The sequence below is a fragment of the Bradysia coprophila genome, unplaced genomic scaffold (genome assembly GCF_014529535.1).
Source record: "Bradysia coprophila strain Holo2 unplaced genomic scaffold, BU_Bcop_v1 contig_235, whole genome shotgun sequence".
In the NCBI taxonomy this organism is placed as follows: domain Eukaryota; kingdom Metazoa; phylum Arthropoda; class Insecta; order Diptera; family Sciaridae; genus Bradysia; species Bradysia coprophila.
Window position 1 is genome coordinate 838,991 of NW_023503496.1, and position 20,007 is coordinate 858,997.

Consider the following 20,007-nt stretch of genomic DNA (forward strand, 5'->3'; position numbering starts at 1 on the left):
AAAAACCCATCAACTTTGATGGAAAAAATAAAAAAATTCGGGAACTTTATCCAACAAAACGTTGCCATCGTAGCAATTATTTTTTGCGTCAAAGTTATGTCATTATCAACATGTCAGAAACTCAGCCGTCGAAAGTAATAAGCCAAGGGATTTATACGATAGTAGCTCTAGTACATATTTGAGATTTACTTGATCGTGTTGTCAAAGTTAAACCCTTGAGTATTTTGGAAAAAGAATCGTCAGACTATATCAAACTAAAATTTGGAACAACTATGTTGTCCTACATTTGAGACTCATTTTGTTAGAATCTTTACTTTTTACTCGTACTTTTTAGAAGAGATTTTTCAATGTCAATTTAGATTAAACCGTCCAATTGACTGCAGTTGTGTTTAAAATGATTTCACATCGCACATCATTGTTTATTTTAGATAAATAGTATTTTTCGTACCAAGCCAGGAAATGACGAAAAACTTTTGTGCATCCGACAGCTGAAATACGACATATTTTGCCATGATTTTTCATTAAGAAATGTCAGTTTTTCCCGAACTATATATCGTGCAGGAATAGTTGTTTACGTATATGTTCTGGACGGTGTATTTTATGCAATTTCGCGGATTGTAGCGCGAACGAAGTGAGGGCGACAAGCGAAAATGCCTAAAATAAACCGTCCACAACAGATGCGTATACAACTTTTCATGCTGAGGGCCTAAGTTACGAGAAAAATTCCGTAATTTATGCCCAAGGCATGAAAAAAACTTCATTTCTTGACGATTTATGGTGCGGGAAAGAAATTACATGAATTTTTCCATGACTAAACGATTGATTAATATGGTGATTGTGAAGTGTGTATGTTTTCAAGTAAATTGCTGAGTTTTGTCCGATGCACAAAACGTTGTTCGTACCTCGACAGGAAATGGATTTGTTCAGCACACGTCAGCAAAAGCCGAAGCACTCAATTTTTTGTTTCGTTCAAGTGATTGACATCGTAAGATTTTAGGCTTTTGAAAAGTTGATGTCGGTGATGCATTTTTTTGTAAATTTGGTTTGAAACTGGAGCATTTCGCATCGGCAATGCCCCAGCCTAACATTCCCCCGACGAATATTCACTTGTTTGTTGCGGCTCAAACTCTTCCGTATCTGACTCACAAGAATCCTCTGAAGAAGAATCGTTCAGTGTGCATATTTTGAACATAAAAGGACGTTGAACCTGTTCTAAAATGGAACTGATCAACACTGTATACTGTTATTTATTGTGCGGGAGCTTTTAAAACTAAAACAAAAAGGAAATAATGTGGTTTTGCATTCGCTGGTCCTTCTTTCCTATAATCACACTTATCAGCATTTACTCTCATTTACTTTCAATTCCTTACAATTCCACATATTTCCAGTCAATTCCTATCAATTCCGATCAATTCCTGCCAATTCCGATCAATTCCAGTCAATTCCGGTCAATTCCATCAATTCCAATTATTTACCGGATACTCCGGCAATTCCTTTGAGGGTCTGTAGTCAATTACCCGAGTCGGTTACCCCTCGGATGAAAGAGAAAGAAATATTTTGACAAGTACCCCAAGACAACTTATTTAATAGACTGGTCTTCGGTCCTCTCGCTCTCAACGTAACATGTTGAAAGAAAAAGCAATATTTTGACAAGTACCCCAGGCATAGAGTTACACTCGAGAGGTGGCATGGTGGCGCTGTCGATCAAAGGTTCTCTTTCTCTGATCATAATAGTCTATACTGAGCAACGCAGTTCTGACAACATTATTACGCCAAACATCACAGATGCAACATTTTAATTCTTATATTCACCCGAAAGTCGGGATCCGTATTTCTTGCTATTCCCTGAGGGTCTGCGATACCTTCAGTGTTTATATACTTTGCATTTTTGTATGAAAATTGCAGCAAAGATCAGTGGATTTTTGCGATACCGACTGATCCACTGATCTTTACTGTAAACTTTGTGGAGGTCACGCAGATACAGGTACAGATACGTGGGTGACACACCGCACTTGTTGATAACATGGCGGATTTCATACAAAAATTCACCTACTGTGATGATTGTCACCACCGTGATGATGTGGTGAATTTTTTTTGTATGTAAAATCATCAGACGTTGTGCGTTTCCGCGTATCTAATAAAATGGCGGTCTGCGTGACCTCCACAACCTTGCTCATATACAACCTTGAGTTATTAAATTTATTAGAGATGATGGGAATTGGGCTATGATTCATTTATTTGTGTTTTTCCCAGCCTGTGTCAACATATTAATTGTTGTTATCAGCTTGATTTTCAATTAATAAATTTTTATTTCTAAAAAGAAAAACATTTCTCGTTACTTGTTGACGTGATAGTCGTGTGTGATCATTGGTCGGTCGATAGCTTAGCATGTCCCCATCATTTCTTATATTTTCGATGGGATTGCTTATTTAAAGAAGAAGTAAGCTATCAGTGTCGTTAATGTGTGTTGCATTTATAACGAGCTAACTTCTGATATTTCTTTCGAGTTCATACGACAGCTTGACCTTGCGTGGAGTTTTGTGCGAAGCTAAAAGTGTATCATCATTTCCGACTAGTTTTAGTTAAGAGAAAACAGAATTGTGATCGTTTTCGTGATATTAAAGTGTCGGGTCACGAACAGCTAAAGCTCTATCTGACAAAGCGAGGCTTATTTTCGAGAATTTTAATTCCCACTTAAAAAAGCGATTTTCCTTAAATTGTGTAGATTGTGAAAATCTTAGAGCAAAAATGAAATTGTGTTCATTTTTAGCGATAATTTTCCTGTCGGCTGAACAGCTCTTGGCCAACGTAATTTTGTCTGGTATGTGAACCTTATTCATTCAATGATTCAATTCATTTTCAAGTTACCAACCGACTTTTTTGCTTCAGTACCAACTGCAGATTACTACGAATATAGCTATGAGATTGGGGAATCACTCACACCAGAACCGGAACCAGAATCACTTGACGAGTCAGCAAAAAAATATCATATTTTCACTGAAAGGGTAAAACCGATTTAATAGGGGTAAATTGTAGTGGCTCGTAAAGTGCGTGAGTATGGCGATTTCACAGACTTTTGACATAAAAAATATTGGAGAAATGTCAAAAGTTAACGAAATTGCTGTAATTACTAACTTCACGAATTACAACGGTTTATCCCTAATAAAACCAGTTGTGTTCCCGTATCTTACAACACTTCGATTCCAGGCGACGTGGGCAGAAGCAGTCAGCCAATGTCAATCGCAAGGGTACCAGTTAGTCAATATTTTGTCACAAGAAGACAACGATAATGTCATAACTGCCATAAAAGACGCAAGTAAGTTTGATTTCTTCAACAGACAGTGCAATCTATACGAACGAAAGTGTAATGTGCCTTTTTCTTGTTTGTTCGACCAGACCAAGGCGAAATTGGTTTCTGGACATCGGGTAATCGAATCAACACTAACGGAACATATGTCTGGGGAAATGGGCAACCAGTCGTGTACACGAATTGGGAACACGGAATTCCGGACAATCTGCATTATTTCAACGGTTTCGGTAGAGAGGAGGAGTGCATTGAAATAAAGGGATATAATATTCTGAAATGGAACGACCACTTGTGCGATTACCGACTGTACTACATATGCGAAGATATTTCGGAACAAAATTTAGTTGTCATCTAAAGATAAGAATTTTTTTTTATTATGCCAACCACAACCTCGCATTATTATTATCAGAACTTATTATTGAACAAATTGAATACAAGAAATTTGCAGTAAATTGTTATGGAGAAGTGAGCGCAGATGCTTTTGCATTTTTCGGAAGCAACACCGTTATCATTTCTCTGATTTTTTTTTTAGTATTTTATGCGTCATTAACACGTAAAACGTATCACACGATGAGTGTAACCAACGTGCTTCAAGCAAAATTGCTTCGATTGACAGCTGACAAATAGAGTACTATCTTGAATGAAATGGTTTTTCCAGGTTTTTTTACAGTGCCAAAATTTGTTTGATGCGCTGTCCCGTTTCAGTTTCAATACTAAATTTAGAGTACCACTCATGTTTGAAGTGCAACTAGTATACCACCAACTTTTGTGTTATACAGGTAAGTCTAACTTCTCTTGTAACTGGTAACTCCGTTGATCACGAAAGGCATCCAAAAGTAGCGGACCAAATCCACGTGTTTCTTGGTATGGTTTGCAGCGCTGCATAAAAAAGCGGTCGAATCCGATATTTTGAATTTTTGTATGGGAATTCACGTTCAAACGTTGATATCTCCGTTGTTTTTGAAGAATAAGAGCCAGATTTTGCTGGGTTTGCACCTTTTATGGAGGTTTATCGATTGACATACTCATTTGTGTGAAATGTTGAGTAAAAATTTGTTTCAAAATATTTCACACAAATGACTATGCCAATCGATAAAACTCCATAAAAGATGCAAACCTAGCAAAATCTGGCTCTTATTCTTCAAAAGCAACGGAGATATCAATGTTTGAATGAAAATTCCCATACAAAAATTCAAAATATCGGATGCGACCGGTCTTTTATGCAGTGCTACAAACCATACCACTAAACGCGTGGATTGCTACTCCAATAACTTACAGTTATCTCCACCGCTATCATATATTAAACCAATGGTTATCTCTACGTCTACCGTACAACGCATAAGAACCTTCGAGAGGCGAATTTGTGAGAGAATTTCTCATATATTTTCTCTCACACATTCACCCCTCTAAGGTTTTTTATGCGTTGTACGGTAGATGTATCTGCACGCTGTTCCACCATTTTGACATGCAATAAACCAGAATACGTTGCAACATAATACCAAGGTTCTGAAACTCAGCTTTTCATACAAAACGTAATGAGTGCAGAGTGCGTCTACCGAATTAGTTGTCATCCGCCTTCGTAAGTGTCTCAACCTTGGAAAAGTCTACTTGAAGCAGAGAAATGATAAGTTGGTATACCTGTGGCGAGATAGAAGGTAGAAGGAATCTGAGGTTAAAAATTGTGTACGGTATGGGAGAGAATTACATACGAATTCTCTCAAGAGAGGTGCCAATTTTTTCGACATGCTCCTTCTATCGTCACTTATCATTTCTCTGACTTGAAGAAACAATTTTTTTTGTCAGGTTGAATTCGTTATTTAAAGTTTAACAACCCTAGGTGGCGCCACAGGAAAATTTTGATACCACCGCCTTCGTGATCAACTCAGAAGAGCGTCTTAACCTTTTCATTTCAGAACCTTGCGCAATACGCGAAACGGTGAACTCATTCGTATGTTTTTGACAATCTTAGTTGCATAATCTGCTCTGCCAACGCACTTCAAGCAAAAGTGATCATAGTCGACAGCTGCCAAATAGAGTACTTTTTGTATAAAACTGTTTTTTACAGTGTTTTAGCCGCCAACTGCCTCTCGGCTGAACGGTGCAGTGCTCTAACCTAAATACAGCTTGTATATAGCTGTAAGGTCCTATATATAGTTAGTATATAGCTATATGGTCCAACATATAGTTAGTATATAGCTTTAGATAGTTAGTTTTTCTAAGTGGAGACTGAAACCGAACGTCGACAAACCAGTTTCTTGTGTGTTTCATTTACACAATCGTGCAGCGAACCGTCGATTGAGACTATGTTTCAATGGAGGGAGGATTAAACACGATACGAACCCGAAATATCTTGAAGTCCTGCTAGACCGAAGTCTTACGTATCGGCCTCATTTGACTATTACGAAGAAAAAGCTCAAGCCTCGGATGAACATTGTTCAGAAATTGGCTGGTTCGTCGTGGGGATGCACGGCAAAAACACTACGGATCACAACTCAGTCTTTGGTCATGTCGATAGCCGACTATTGCTCACCGGTGTGGATGAACAGTTGTCACACTAAAATGGTCGACACACAAATAAACGTTGCGAATTATCTGTGGTGCAGTTCAGTCAACGGAACTGGAATGGCTTAGCGTTCTCAGTAACATTGCACCAGCTTTCATTTTGAGGGAAGAATCGGCGTTGCGTGAATGCGTAAAAATAAGGATGAACGAAGAACTTCCAATTCACTATGATATGGAAACGGCACCCATCACACTGCGTTTAAAGTCTGGTAAGCCGTTTTGGTGCTTCTACAGAGAATCAACGAACATGGACAATTGGAAAGACCGATGGAGACATTGGTGGGGAAATGCCGAAATGCACAACAAATCGCACATAGAAGATGCGACCACAGCAGTCATTGGAATCGAACTACCCCGACGAACTTGGGTCAGAGTGAACAGAATCAGAACGGGACAAGGATGAGTAGCATATTTACTGCATCGATGGGAAATCATTGATTCACCGTTGTGCCATTGCGGTGTGGAGCATTTTGTTAGTGATTGCCCGATTCACCGATTCGAAGGAGACATTTACGAAATTCACGAAATTACCGACAGAGCTCGAATTTGGACTGATAATTTAACTGTGGACATTTGATATTGAGTGTTGTAAAAGCTAACAGAGCAAATTGTTTCGCTGTGATACTAAACTTAGTGGATTTTGATGTTTTTATTTTTGTATCTTGAAAAGTCATTGGAATAAATAAATAAATAAATAAAGTTAGTATATATAGCTACATGGTCCTATATATAGTTAGTTAATAGCTATATGGACAATTTTTTTCGTCACAATTTTTTTTCATCGACAATTTTTTGAACCAAAATTTGTTTTGGACAGCAGGCAGGGTCAAAAGTTTCGGACCAAAAAAAATTCTGCGTCGCAAAGTGACAGATGCTCACGGACAAACCTACAAAAACATTTCATCTGCCACATACGACGCAGAATTTTTTTTGGCAAATTTTTTGTTGAAAATTTTTCAGTCAAAATTCTGTTGGTTTAAAATTTTTTCTGAAAAAATTGATTGGCGAATGGTTTGGAGAACTAGACCAACTAATTTCAATTAATTGGCTGTGAAATTCAATTTTTGCGTAACGACGCTGACAGCGTCACCTCTAGCGATATCACTTGTTTTAGAAGTTTTCACACATATAGACTGTAGACTGCGTCCAACTTTGCTCTGAAAGAGTTTTTGCCGGGATAGTTGTAAACGAGCAATTGATGAATTCAGCTAAAATCACAAAAATCGGAACAAAAAACGACCAAACATTCCGAAAATCACATCGAGAAACTACACAAATATAATTGTCCTTGTTTTATTTTCGTTTTTGGAAGTGAAATTAATATTATTTTCAATATACGAATGTTTCATGTTATATGTTTGGGATTTTATTTATTGAACATTTTAATGCTGCCGAGCAATTTTGAGACTGGTTTTCCCAATCCTTTTTATCTAATTAAATTTTGACAATGTTGATTCGGGGTTAAGCACTTTCTGCATGAGCCCATTTACTCCACGAATAAGTTTGGTTGTTGGAACTTTGGCTATAATTCCGTTCGTAACCAGTGTAAGGGTTTGTACAATATATTCGGCTGTGTCTGAACCAACAGTTTTTTCGAGGATCTTCTGAAGTTCTTGTTGATCGGCAGGAGTAAGATTCTTGATTTTTCCATTTCCAGCGGACAGTAATTTGTCAACAGTTCCTCCTTCTTTCGCAAGCATGCGTACAAGATTAGTAACTGATTTATTAACGCCATTTATTGAAACCTGGCCCAAAGCACCGTTAACCAATTGTTTGACTATTTTAGTTGCAAGCGTGGTAACTATTGGACTGCCAATTCTTTGAATAATCTCTATAAGTTTTGCTTCATCTTCAGGCGACAAATTCTGTGGGGCACTGAATACTCCGACCCCAGCGGCCAATAGAACTACGGCAAAAATCAGTTTCATTTTCAATTAGATTTGTAATGAATTGACTTTGAACTGAATCGATAATTTGATATTTTTCGGTCGATATTCGCAGCCTTTTATAACAATTTTCGGTCTGGTCTTCAAGTGAAACATACGTCAATGGAAACTAATGTTGTTTAATTTTTAAACAGACTTCTAATACAGCTGAGCATTTGTACGGTGTTTTGAGCATATGTATTTCAACAATTTGTTTAAGAAAAAAAAATTGAAAATGATGTCATCCCGAATTTTGCGCACAAAGTGAAGCCAAAGTAAAATACCAAATGCATGGTAGTGTTTGTTTCAGATTGACATCTTAGATACGAAAAGTTTTAAAATGGAGCGGCAGCGTCAATTTCAAAACTTAGACTTTTCACCGGTAACAAAAACAAAATCGAAATGGTTATTTGTGTACCTGTTTTGGACGATTGATTTTAGGCAATTTCGCGGATTGTAGGCCGAACGAGGTGAGGCTTACAAGCGAAAGTGCCAAATCAACCGTCCCAAACAGGTACACATGTAAGTTTTCATGCAGAGGGCCGGAAACCCAAGAAAATTCGAAAAATTGCCCTCATTTTCGGCCCCGAAGCATGAAAACACAATTTGGCACGCACTTTATCAACAAACTACAATGAAATTTCTTCAATAGACAGATCTGTCAGATTTAGCTTACTGCAGATGTATTGGTGTGATTTTCTATTTTATCAAAGCACCAAGCAGGGTAATAGAAAAAAATAAAGGTAATTTTGGCAGTGTCAAATGTCATTTTTATTTTATAAGATTTTTACACTCTTAAAAATGCGGTAAGAGCCAAGATATATTCGAAAAATAGGCACGAACGTAACTGAATGTAAATTCTTTAATAAAAGTTAACTGAAAACCCTTCGCAGTAACCACTTTTTCGTTTTCAAATTTGCCTCCAATGCGGCATCTCACGGCGACTCCTGTCTAATATAATGTAAATGACAACTCGTACTAAAAACTACTCTATTTGACACCAAAAAATCTCTATTACCCTGCTAGGTGCTTTGATTTTATGCATACGTAAAATTTAGTTTATACTTTGGCTTCGCTGTTTTGCGTACGTAATCCCAGTCTACACATGTCTATGCTTACACCTAACAGTAGTGTAGCATTTTCGAAAATAATTTCGTGGTCTCCAATTTTTGCGGAGAAATAGAATCCCAACAAAAATCTCTTCAAGAAAAGTGTGATGCAGTCTTTGAAGTACAATTTCTAAAATGATGCGGATGTGAATGCGGACGAGCAGTGTACTTTTAGATTGACGAATTTTCAGGATTGAATTATGAATTAAAAGTTGTGACGAATTAATGGAAAAATATTAATTTAGATACTTTGCCTACTGTTAAATTAATGAAATTTTTCTTTTAAAAAAGACAAGAACAGAATGAGTTCTGTACGGAAACAAATCCCTCAAACACAAAACAAAATTCACGATTTAACGGTCAAATTAGGACTTATTATTTACGAACACATCTGAAACGTATAAAATTTAGAAGACTTTGAAACAATTTTAACACAAAACTAGAAGCTGTTTCAGTCAGCGAAAGCGAAAGCGAAATGTTTGGTTATTTATGAAACAAGAATCGTATGAAGGTATTTTATCGCACTAGATGTCGATTGCCAACCCGAGGCGAAGCCGAGGTTGACAAGACATCGTGTGCGATAAAATACCAGCATTCGATTCGTGTTTCATACAACGTTTTATGCAATTCAGTGAGCGAATTCCCCAAGACTACAAAACAAACCACAAAAACAAAATTTTCACTAGGAAACTGAAACTGAAATTGACATCTACTAAAAAACGTGTTACAACTGGTGCAAAAACAGTTGTTCTATATTCATAACAGTTGTTATTACATTTGATGAATATATGATTATGATCGTGTCGATGTATTTTGGGTACGATAAATTTTTTTCGCACTCATTTAGCGTGCGATAAATTTTTTTTCGCACTGATTTTTGGATGAAATAAAACTGGTTCATATGCGCACAGGCTACGTAAGTATCGAATTCGCTCACTGAATTGCATAAAAAATTGAAAAGCACTCGACAAAACCAACAAATCAACAAAAAATCAATCAGATGTCAATTGAGTAGCAGTCGCTGTTTCTCCAAGCACTCGCGTTCCACGCATTCCACATGACATTTGGTATCTGTGTTAAATAAATTAACTACGATCATGACCAATTTTGCATGTTACCAATAGTAATGATAATCTATAATGATAATCTATAATGATAAAATATTTTATGCACGAGGAGCACCGCATTCCTTTTTGTGTACACTGTGTATACACAGTCTGTTTCTAGACGAGCGATGTAAAAATAACTAATGGAAACGCGTTTTATTGTGTGAACATGAAATATTTGTCTGTTTTTTTTTTGAAGGCTACTAATTATTTTATCAATTGTTTCGCCTATTTTAAATTCCAACTTGTGGAATGTTCATGCCTAAATTAAGTTAGTGAACATCCCGGCAAAAACTCTTTCAGAGCAAAGTTGGACGCAGTCTACAGTCTATGTGTGAAAACTTCAAAAACAAGAGATATCGCTAGAGGTGACGCTGTCAGCGTCGTTACGCAAAAATTGAATTTAACAGCCAATTTATTAAAATTAGCTGGTCTAGTTCTCCAAACCATTCGCCAATCAATTTTTTTCAGAAAAATTTTAACCAACAGAATTTTGACTGAAAAATTTTCAACAAAAAATTTACCAAAACCAGAGAGATGCTAATATGACGGCTGGGACGCCGTTTCGTCGAAACGGCGTCCCAGCCGTTATCTTAACATCTCTCTGACCAAAACAAGGCATCAGAACAGTCGGAGCGTTTGCTGCGCCTTAGCCCCGTACGACCCGTAATCCTATTTCGTCCGTAACCATAATACGTCCGTAGCCGTCATACGCCCGGAACCCTAATACGTCTACAAGCCTCTAATGCGTCTGTTACCAAAATGCTAGTCAAATTGGGCATGGTCAAATTTACTGAAAGTGTTCATTTTTGAAATTGCGCATAGCGCAATTACGAAAGCCCGTACGAAGTACCTCTCAAATAAAACCAACAATTTACGGAGGAATTCTTTTGAAAAACGACCTGCCGAAATCGGACGCATTTTCTAGTGGATTTTTTGATATGTGCCTAGATAGGTATTGGTCCCTAGAAGCCAAAATCACTTTCAAAAAAATTCGTCGAAGCTTGTCTGGCTAGTGAGAGGTGACCAAAAACCGAAAACATGCACTTTTCTTATGGAAATTTCTCGTAGGCCACGAAACGTACAGGGTCGTGTGGGGTGTCATTAGAAAGGTAATTGCATGTACTTTCGGGGCAGATTGGGTCTTGTTGGGTGTAAAATTCATCCACACTTAGTTATGAGTAGTTGAAAGTATGGGTAAAAAATGGATAATTTTAGCGAAATTCTAACGGTACCCGTGAATCCGAAAAGCAACAGAAACACAAAGAAACGGTTTTCCCCAACTGATACTGGTCTTAGCTTTCAAATAATACCAAACATGCATGGGTTGTGTTTCGATGAATGTGGTTTTGGTATGAAAATTTGATTCTCAGTATTGCTACTCCAAAAATTTCGTGAACGTGAAATGTTTGATGAAAAAATATTTTTTGCAGCAATATTAGCTGCTGGTTTACTTTTTCGAAGTATTTCTATCTAAAACAATGCCAAGCAACGTATTTCAGCTTAACATTTCAACATTTCACACAAATGACTATGCCAATCGATAAAACTCCATAAACGATGCAAACCTAGCAAAATCTGGCTCTTATTCTTTAAAAACAACGGAGATATCACCGTTTGAACGTGAATTCCCATACAAAAATTCAAAATATCGGATTCGATCGCTTTTTTATGCAGCGCTACAAACCAATACCAACTAAACGCGTGGATTGCTGCTCCAATAACTTACAGTTATCTCCACCGCTATCATATAAGCATATACGCATAAGAACCTTCGAGAGGCGAATTTGTGAGAGAATTTCTCATATATTTTCTCTCACAAATTCGCCTCTCTAAGGTTTTTTATGCGTTGTACGGTAGATGTATCTGCACGCTGTTCCACCTTTATGACATGCAATAAACCAGAATACGTTGTATGCTGCAACGTAATACCAATTTTAGCTTTCCATACATAATTTAATGAGTACGTCTAACGAATTAGATGTCATCCGCCTTCGTAAGTGTCTCAACCTTGGAAAAGTCTACTTGAAGCAGAGAAATGATAAGTTGGTATACCTGTGGCGAGATAGAAGGTAGAAGGAATCTGAGGTTAAAAATTGTGTACGGTGTGGGAGAGAATTACATACGAATTCTCTCAATAGAGGTGTAAATTTTTTCGACATGCTCCTTCTATCGCCACAGGCGTACCAACTTATCATTTTTCTGACTTGAAGAAACAATTTTTTTTTGTCAAGTTGAATTCGTTATTTAAAGTTTAACAACCCTAGGTGGCGCCACAGGAAAATTTTGATACCACCGCCTTCGTGATCAACTCAGAAGAGCGTCTTCACCTTTTCATTTCAGAACCTTGCGCAATACGCGAAACGGTGAACTCATTCGTATGTTTTTGACAATCTTAGTTGCATAATCTGCTCTACAAATGCTCACTCTATCACAGAAGCTAACTGAGAGTATTGACTCTACACTAGCTACTTATTAAAGGTGCAGTTGCCGAAGCACATAAGAGAGTGTGCTCCAATGATAAAATTGTTACCTCATGTGACGAATTACCTTCGCAGCATCCAATGAAATCTACTCTTTGCTCTCAATAATAGATCATTGTCAATGTCGTTTGAGATGTCAAATGAGTTGTCACAAACGGCAATAACAATGTTACAAAAATTTATATGGCGCTGTCACTGTTTGAGGTTAGCTTTGTGAAATTGACAACTCATTTGACACTATTTGAGAGACGAAACCGTTATTTGATACTGATCTACTTCGTTTCCAAGTTCTACAAATTCGATTTCTCATCATCCATAACGGCATTTTTATTCATTTAAAGGTAACAGTACAGTGGGGAGTGCTCCAGACTGACTCTATTTGTTGGATAAAACTTTTTTCAGCTCCATAAAACTAAACTCACACAAATGAGCTACACCGGCAATGGAAAGTCCAGTTAATAAGACGAAAAACGCTCCCCTCATATCCCACAATGTTAACAATTTCGGCCCATCGTTACCCCTTGGATGTGTCTCAAACAACGTGTCCATCAATTCATTTTTTCTGTACAATTCCTCAAACCAATGCTTGATAAGACCACACTCCTGGTATCTATATTTTAACAGAAAATGAATTTTGTGGTACCAATGTTCGTACATGGAAATATGCGGTATCTTTGGTCAATGAAAGTATAAACCAGGTATGGTCTATTCATACAAACCGGAGGACATAGCGATTTCATATAAAGAAACTCACCCCTCATGAGAGGTGAGTTTGTTTATATGAAATCGTTATGTCCTCCGGTCCATACAAAGTTTGACATTCGCTTTTATTGACGTTTATTGTTTTTGGTTAACGGGAAACTTTCAAGTTTAAGCAGTTTAAGCGGAGAAAATAAGGTTATTCACACCCCATTCAAGAAATAGTTATTTGTTAACTTAGAGGAAAAAGTTTCATTTCGAAGGCGTTGTTTGTCACCAGAGAAAATGAAATTTCCTACTTTCTCCCATGTTTTTCACAACAAAGGCTCTTAAAGTTTCAACTGTGGTGAGAAAATGACTAAAATGACCGGCTTTCGCAGTAAAAACTACCGTGAAATGTGTGGGAAATTTGAATTGGTTACCGGAAAGAAAACATTATCTCCATGCCATGTCAATGTCAGACCTCTCAACAATGAGAATTTTACCTTTTCATGTGACTGTCCAGCAGAACCGTATACGGAGAGTGTTTCCGTAAAGCAAACACCGAGAAGTGGCTGTAGAAGCAAGCCTTCATAAATCGAAATAAATTCCAAATGCCCGCTGCACTGGGATGAGTGATACGCTCAATATCGACGGGATATTTGTGCGAACAGATTGCCATGAAGACACCATAATGACCGGATCGGAGACTTTTCACCAGTTGCTCTTCGCTGTCTTCGGTTTTCAGAGTGTCGTAAATTATTTGGAACGCTGGTTTGGTCGACTCTTTCAATGTGTCCCTTATTGAATCGTACTCGTGTCTCGTTATCCAGGAAATCCCTTTCGATTAAGAAAATATTTCGATTGTAGCGGATCTTCCACTCAGCCAAGATGTAATTGCTTAGCAGACATTATGTCACATGCAGACTGACACACTGCAACCGATTGAATTTACCTTGCTCAGCAAAGTCCTCAAACGTATCAACAGGTTTTGTATAGCCAGGTTTCGTTAAACGCGAAGTGTATATCGTGGTGTAGCCAGCTCCCACCAGGAGATTAAGTAGATGCCAACTTTAAATGAATTACTACAGCGCCACCCCTTAAATCATGTGACATTCAACGTTTTACCTGATAAGAAGAAATTGAACCGACATCTGATTGGGCAAATTTGTAATTCCATGAGATGTTGCCACATTTGTTGCTTCCAGAAACGATCGACCAAATTTCGACGATGCAATTTTGGTGTTCCTAATGTCCTCCTCGATTTTCGAAATAATTGTCAGTAAAATTGCGGTGCAAATGAAACAGGAAATGTAAACTCCCCAAACCGGTTTGCTCAGTGTCAAGTAAATCAGAGTTGCTGGGTCCAGTTGTCGGGGCTTCGGTGCTATCCAGGTGTTACAATTGTAATCGAAATACGACGTTAAATCTTTGTCGGAATGGATTGTAGACTGCCAGACTGCACATGCGACCACATCGCTGTGTCCTTTAGCTAACTGGCCAAACATTGAGGTAAATGGGTTGTATGGGATTATGGACTCGTTTTGGAACAGAAATCGTACTTTCCATTTCTTCAGGGCATGAGTCAAAAACCTGTATTCCAGGCCGTCGATTCTGTTGAAGAATTGTATCACATAACCTTAAAAAGTGTTTGGAAGTTTGCGAAAGGACTTCCAAGACTGGCGAAGTCTTCAACGTCTTGAAGAGACACACGTGGTTAATGATGACCTTGAAAAATTGTGCCAAGGTTGTCATAAAGTCCATCAAGGAATTCAAGTCAAGCAGAGCATGTGAGCACTTATTCCGAATAAATGTCTTCAACACAATTCCCCAGCGATTAACCCAGTCGACATTAGTATTACTCGCTTATTGTATACTTACCGTCTACCAGTTTCGTCCACGTGAAAAATATGTGGAGGGCAACTGTAAACGCTAACATTGAATTCTCTGTGTTGTACGTTTGTATTAAGCAAAGGATGACCAATGTCGGTTTGATTCGGCCGACTTTCTATTGTCAAATTGTTAATCATATCGTGTACCGATACCACTTGCTGATCATTGGCATCCAAATGAAAACGATATCCGAAAAGTGCATTCCGGTACAGATATCCCGTTAAATTGTCACTCATCAGAATGGTGTCGTTAGCACTGAACGATAAAAAGTAGAGCCGTGAGAATGGGAAAAATATTCGTTGCGTGTTATTCAACGGCTGATTGATGATGTCATCGACCCATTGTTGAATGCCTTCCACGACCAGCAAATAGGATTCGCAATTCGTTTTGGTTCGATTCAAAATGTTTTCACTTTTCATGGAAATCGACGATTTCTGGTAAACCGTTACACCGTTCTCAGTGAGCGAATCGATTAGCTGTTTGTGGCAAATCGATGATGAGCAATCGTTTACAATTAAATGAAGGCAAACACCAAATGGGAAATAGATCCACGGTAGGAGATTCGGTGTTTTACAGTTTGAAATTGACGATTTGCTCGCACCGAATCCGTGTGAGTCACCAATTTTATGGAACAGTAGAATCAATAAACCGAAGAATCCGACAAATTTACTGCGATTCATTGTAACGTCGTTTGTACACTCAATCAAGGAAATAAAAGTTTTCAACTCGATTGTGTGTTTGTTTGAAAGTTGGAAGTTGATATCTTGAAAATTTCATGTCATTAAGTCGAATTGCTGTGATTCGATGGATTCGATGTAAGTTTCGACGAAATTATTGATGTCCAGTTCGATGGGAGCAACAAAATTGTTAGGGGAGAAATAACTGATTAGATAAGGTATAACATCGTAGCATAGGAACATATATACGGAAAGCCGCCTCAATAAGGGACACTTTTTACGTTCCAAAAGGTTCCTTGCCAAGGATTCCTTGGTAACTCAGAAAAAACTACCTGAATAGGTTAACTGTAAACGTTTCCTGTTATTGTGCCATAGGGCGTATCGAATTTTGCAAATTTTAAGGACCGCGATGGTGGTAGAGGAGGTCGAGCACTTCCAGTACACTAGGCATGTCCCGATCCATTATACACTTGAAATCACTTTTTTAACCTTTTAATTGGAATTTTTAAGAGTGGCCACGTCGCCCACGAAGCAAGTGCAGACACTGCAACCGGTGCTGTTGAGTCGAGGACACCTTGGCCAGTAAGTATGCATAATACTCCACGACAGTAGCTGAACTTTTTCACAAAATATCTGTGATTTCGATGTGGCACACTTTGTACTACAAAATCTGAATAAATTGAATTTATGAGAAAAACGAGAAATAATCATTTGTCTCTCAGGAAATATAAGTCAAAAACCAAATGGTCACATTTTCGATGTTAGGCAATCTTGGCAATGGCACCTTTTGGACCATAGGTTTCTTCGGTAGGTTTGTAGAGTTTTCAAAGCTCTACATCCCGCTAGAACATTGTTTTCAAAAATACTCTCAACTTTCCGAATTATGACCATCGGAAACTTAAAGCCGCCCAGGGGGACTTCTTCCATGGCTCCATCGGATTCATCAACGGCATCTATTTTTTTGGTAGCAAATTTATTCTTTTACCAGCAAAATTATTCTTTTTATCTGCAAAATTATTGTTTTTATCAGCAAAATTAATCTTTTTGTAGGCAATTTTATTCTTTTTTTTCTGCAAAACTATCCTTTTTTTTCTGCAAATTTAATATTTTTTCTAACAAATTTAGTGTTGCCTGAGTAACAAAATTATTGTTGCCTGAGTAGCAAATTTATTGCTTTTCAACGACATATTTATTTTTCGTCGACAAATTTTCATCAGCAGAATTATTGTTTTATCGGCAAATTTATCACTTTTCGACTAACAAAATATAGGCAAGGTATCGTGAAGTGTGTGAAAAATGCAACACGAAACTTTAAAATTAACGACAGATAATTTACGTTTACTTCAACCTTATCAGACTCACATTGTCGATCGTATTTTTTACAGGAAAGGCGAGTAAAAATGTCTAAAAAATAACAACGCGCAAGTTTGAAACGCACGACAGAAAATTTTGTTTTGATATGATTTGTTTGACCGGGATACAAAATATTGAATTTCAACAAATAATTAACCACCAACCATATCAAACCAAAATTTTCTGTCGTGCGTTTCAAACTTGCGCGCCGCTATTTTCCAAACATTTTTCAGAGTGACGATTTTTCAGACTTTTTTCAGAAACTTTGTACTCATCTTAATGATTTTCTAAATATTTTCCAGCGACCTGTGTGCCCATGTGTTTAGAATATTGACAGAACTGTCAATAATATACGCAGAGTTATTATGCTGATGTCGTGTGTTTGTGTGTCTCCAGCTCAAATCAAAGCAAATTTTAACTGGTATCAAACAAACAAATTTTATTTTTTTAAATAGTCGAGTTAACTTATGTTTGTAAGAAAGATACAAAACCTAGAAAATACTAAAAATTCAAGAACAGTCTTAGATGAATCGACTTTTTGCCGTTTAGTTACTGGCGGAATCTTTTTTTTTATCAAAATATTAAACAAAGAAAATACTAAAAATTCAAGAATAGTCTTAGCTGAATCGACTTTTCGCCTTTTACTGGCGGAATCTATTTTTTATCAAAATATTAAACAAAGAAAATACTAAAAATGAAAGAAAAATCTTTTTTGTACAAAGTCTTACGCTACAATCAGAGCATGTTTGGCCTTACGTGGGCGCCCACGCTCGGCGTGTTAAAACGCTTTTTATGTGACTAAATATTAGACGATGCGAGAGAAAAAAAATTAACTCCTAAGTTACCGACACCGTTCCGGCGCCCGGCTCGCATTGCGGCCCTCCGCTTCGCTCCGGGGCAATGGGCCGGATCGCTCGGCGTGTTAAAACGCTTTTTATGTGACTAAATATTAGACGATGCGAGAGAAAAAAAATTAACTCCTAAGTTACCGACACCGTTCCGGCGCCCGGCTCGCATTGCGGCCCTCCGCTTCGCTCCGGGGCAATGGGCCGGATCGCTCGGCGGGTTCAAACGCTTTTTATGTGACTAAATATTAGACGATGCGAGGGAAAAAAAATTAACTCCTAAGTTACCGACACCGTTCCGGCGCCCGGCTCGCATTGCGGCCCTCCGCTTCGCTCCGGGGCAATGGGCCGGATCGCTCGGCGTGTTAAAACGCTTTTTACGTGATTAAATATTAGACGATGCGATAATTTTGTTTCTTGCAAGTCAATAATTTTGCCGATACCAAAATTAAAATTTGCTGCTGAAAATTACAGAAAAATCTAATAATTTTGCTGGTTAGAAAAAATAAAATTGCTGATATAAAAAAGATAAATTTGCAGAAAAAAAAATTGCGGTCGAAAAAATAATTTTGCTGGAAAAAGGAATAAAACTGCAGTCAAAAATTAATAATTTTGCAGATAACAACTATAATTTTGCTGATTTAAAAAAATAATTTAGACGGGTAAAAATATATATCCCATTCATCAACCACATGCCCGGACACAGTTTTCGATGATATACGTTTTCCGCACACAGGCTATCGCGGTCCTTAAAATTTGCAAAATTCGATACGCCCTATTGTGCCATAATCATTTTTCGTCAGGTGTTCGACGCAATTTTCTTTTAGATTTTTAGTCCATCAAGTTTCGAGTGCCCTCCAAGAATCTTTTCTGCAAACTTCTCGGTCACAGTAGTTTTCAAAAATCCTCCGAAACATCTGTGAAATCGGCTCAGAAACCACCGTTAATGAATTACTTGTCAAACGGACTAAAAGAGGTGGGAGAGGTAAACTCATAGAAATACGTTCTAGCCAACAAAAGTGTAAGACAAGTATGTTCTATTGCCACGCCACCCGCAGGACAAAAAAATTTGATTTTGAATCAAACGCACTCATTTTCATATTATTTTGACATGAATTGTGAGTGAATAAGATGAATTTGCCGATCGACCACAAAGTATATAAACACTGAAGGTAATGCAAATCCGCAGTTACACACTGATCCAAACTTTCAGGTGAATTTTAGCTCCGTCATGTTGCACACGTATTGAATTCGTTTGCGTCAAGTTGCATCTAGTGGTGTCGAAAATATTATTAGCAGTCACTGGCAAGTGTTTTCACTTTACTAAAATCACAAATCAAAGTGTCCTTTTCAATTGAATAAGATCAAGTAGACATCGAAAAGGCCTATAAATACGGCGAATTTATATGAAAAAGATTCAGAATAAACACAACTACTGAACGGGCAACATGCCCTAAGTAACGAGTTTCTCTCATAGTAGATGTACTGGCACATGCGTGTTGGGGAGAACATCCCTCCAGTACAAGTAGAAACAGTAGAACCATCGATGCAGCGGCCGACCGACGAATTTAGAAGAATGTAAAATTCTTAACAAGTGGTGAATTTAGAGAGATTTAGCGGCGGTATGTTGCACAAAGTATATAAACACTGAAGGTAATGCAGACCCTCAGCGGATCAGAGAAATTTCGGATCCAAACTTTCAGGTGAATTCATTTTCGTATGTTGTCTAACTTAGACTTGTGCAACATGACGGCCCTAAATACTTCCAATTCACCACTAAATACAACTTGACGCAAACGAATTTTATATGTGTGCAACATAACGCCGCTAAATCTCTCTAAATTCACCACTAGATGCAACTTGACGCAAACGAATTCAATACGTGTGCAACATGACGGAGCTAAAATTCACCTGAAAGTTTGGATCCGTGTGTAACTGCGGATTTGCATTACCTTCAGTGTTTATATACTTTGATGTTGCACACATATCACATTCGTTTGCGTCAAGTTGTATTTAATGGTGAATTGGAAGGATTTAGCGCCGTCATGTTGCACAAGTCTAAGGTAGAC

The 20,007-nt window shown here is 37.7% G+C and overlaps 2 protein-coding genes and 1 long non-coding RNA gene across 3 annotated transcripts in view; 2 read left to right on the forward strand and 1 right to left on the reverse strand.

Annotated features, from left to right (window-relative positions):
• Window positions 1-2,352: 2,352 nt before the first annotated feature.
• LOC119077259 (brevican core protein-like) lies at window positions 2,353-3,759 on the forward strand. Its single transcript, XM_037184408.1, has 4 exons — window positions 2,353-2,821; window positions 2,890-3,005; window positions 3,208-3,316; window positions 3,397-3,759. Exons 1-4 carry the CDS (start codon window positions 2,749-2,751, stop codon window positions 3,660-3,662), a joined length of 564 nt encoding a protein of 187 aa, XP_037040303.1. The 5' UTR covers window positions 2,353-2,748; the 3' UTR covers window positions 3,663-3,759.
• Window positions 3,760-12,775: 9,016 nt separating this feature from the next.
• LOC119077308 lies at window positions 12,776-14,432 on the reverse strand. Its single transcript, XM_037184475.1, has 4 exons — window positions 14,299-14,432; window positions 14,126-14,241; window positions 13,677-14,010; window positions 12,776-13,102 (listed from the first exon to the last, which is right to left on the reverse strand). Exons 1-4 carry the CDS (start codon window positions 14,322-14,324, stop codon window positions 12,868-12,870), a joined length of 711 nt encoding a protein of 236 aa, XP_037040370.1. The 5' UTR covers window positions 14,325-14,432; the 3' UTR covers window positions 12,776-12,867.
• A 689-nt stretch (window positions 14,433-15,121) lies between these two features.
• Window positions 15,122-20,007, forward strand: part of LOC119077310 — a 28,678-nt gene continuing 23,792 nt past the window's right edge. The window contains exons 1-2 of the long non-coding RNA XR_005087772.1: window positions 15,122-15,132; window positions 16,442-16,453. This is a non-coding gene — a long non-coding RNA (uncharacterized LOC119077310). The remainder of the gene's footprint in view (window positions 15,133-16,441; window positions 16,454-20,007) is intronic.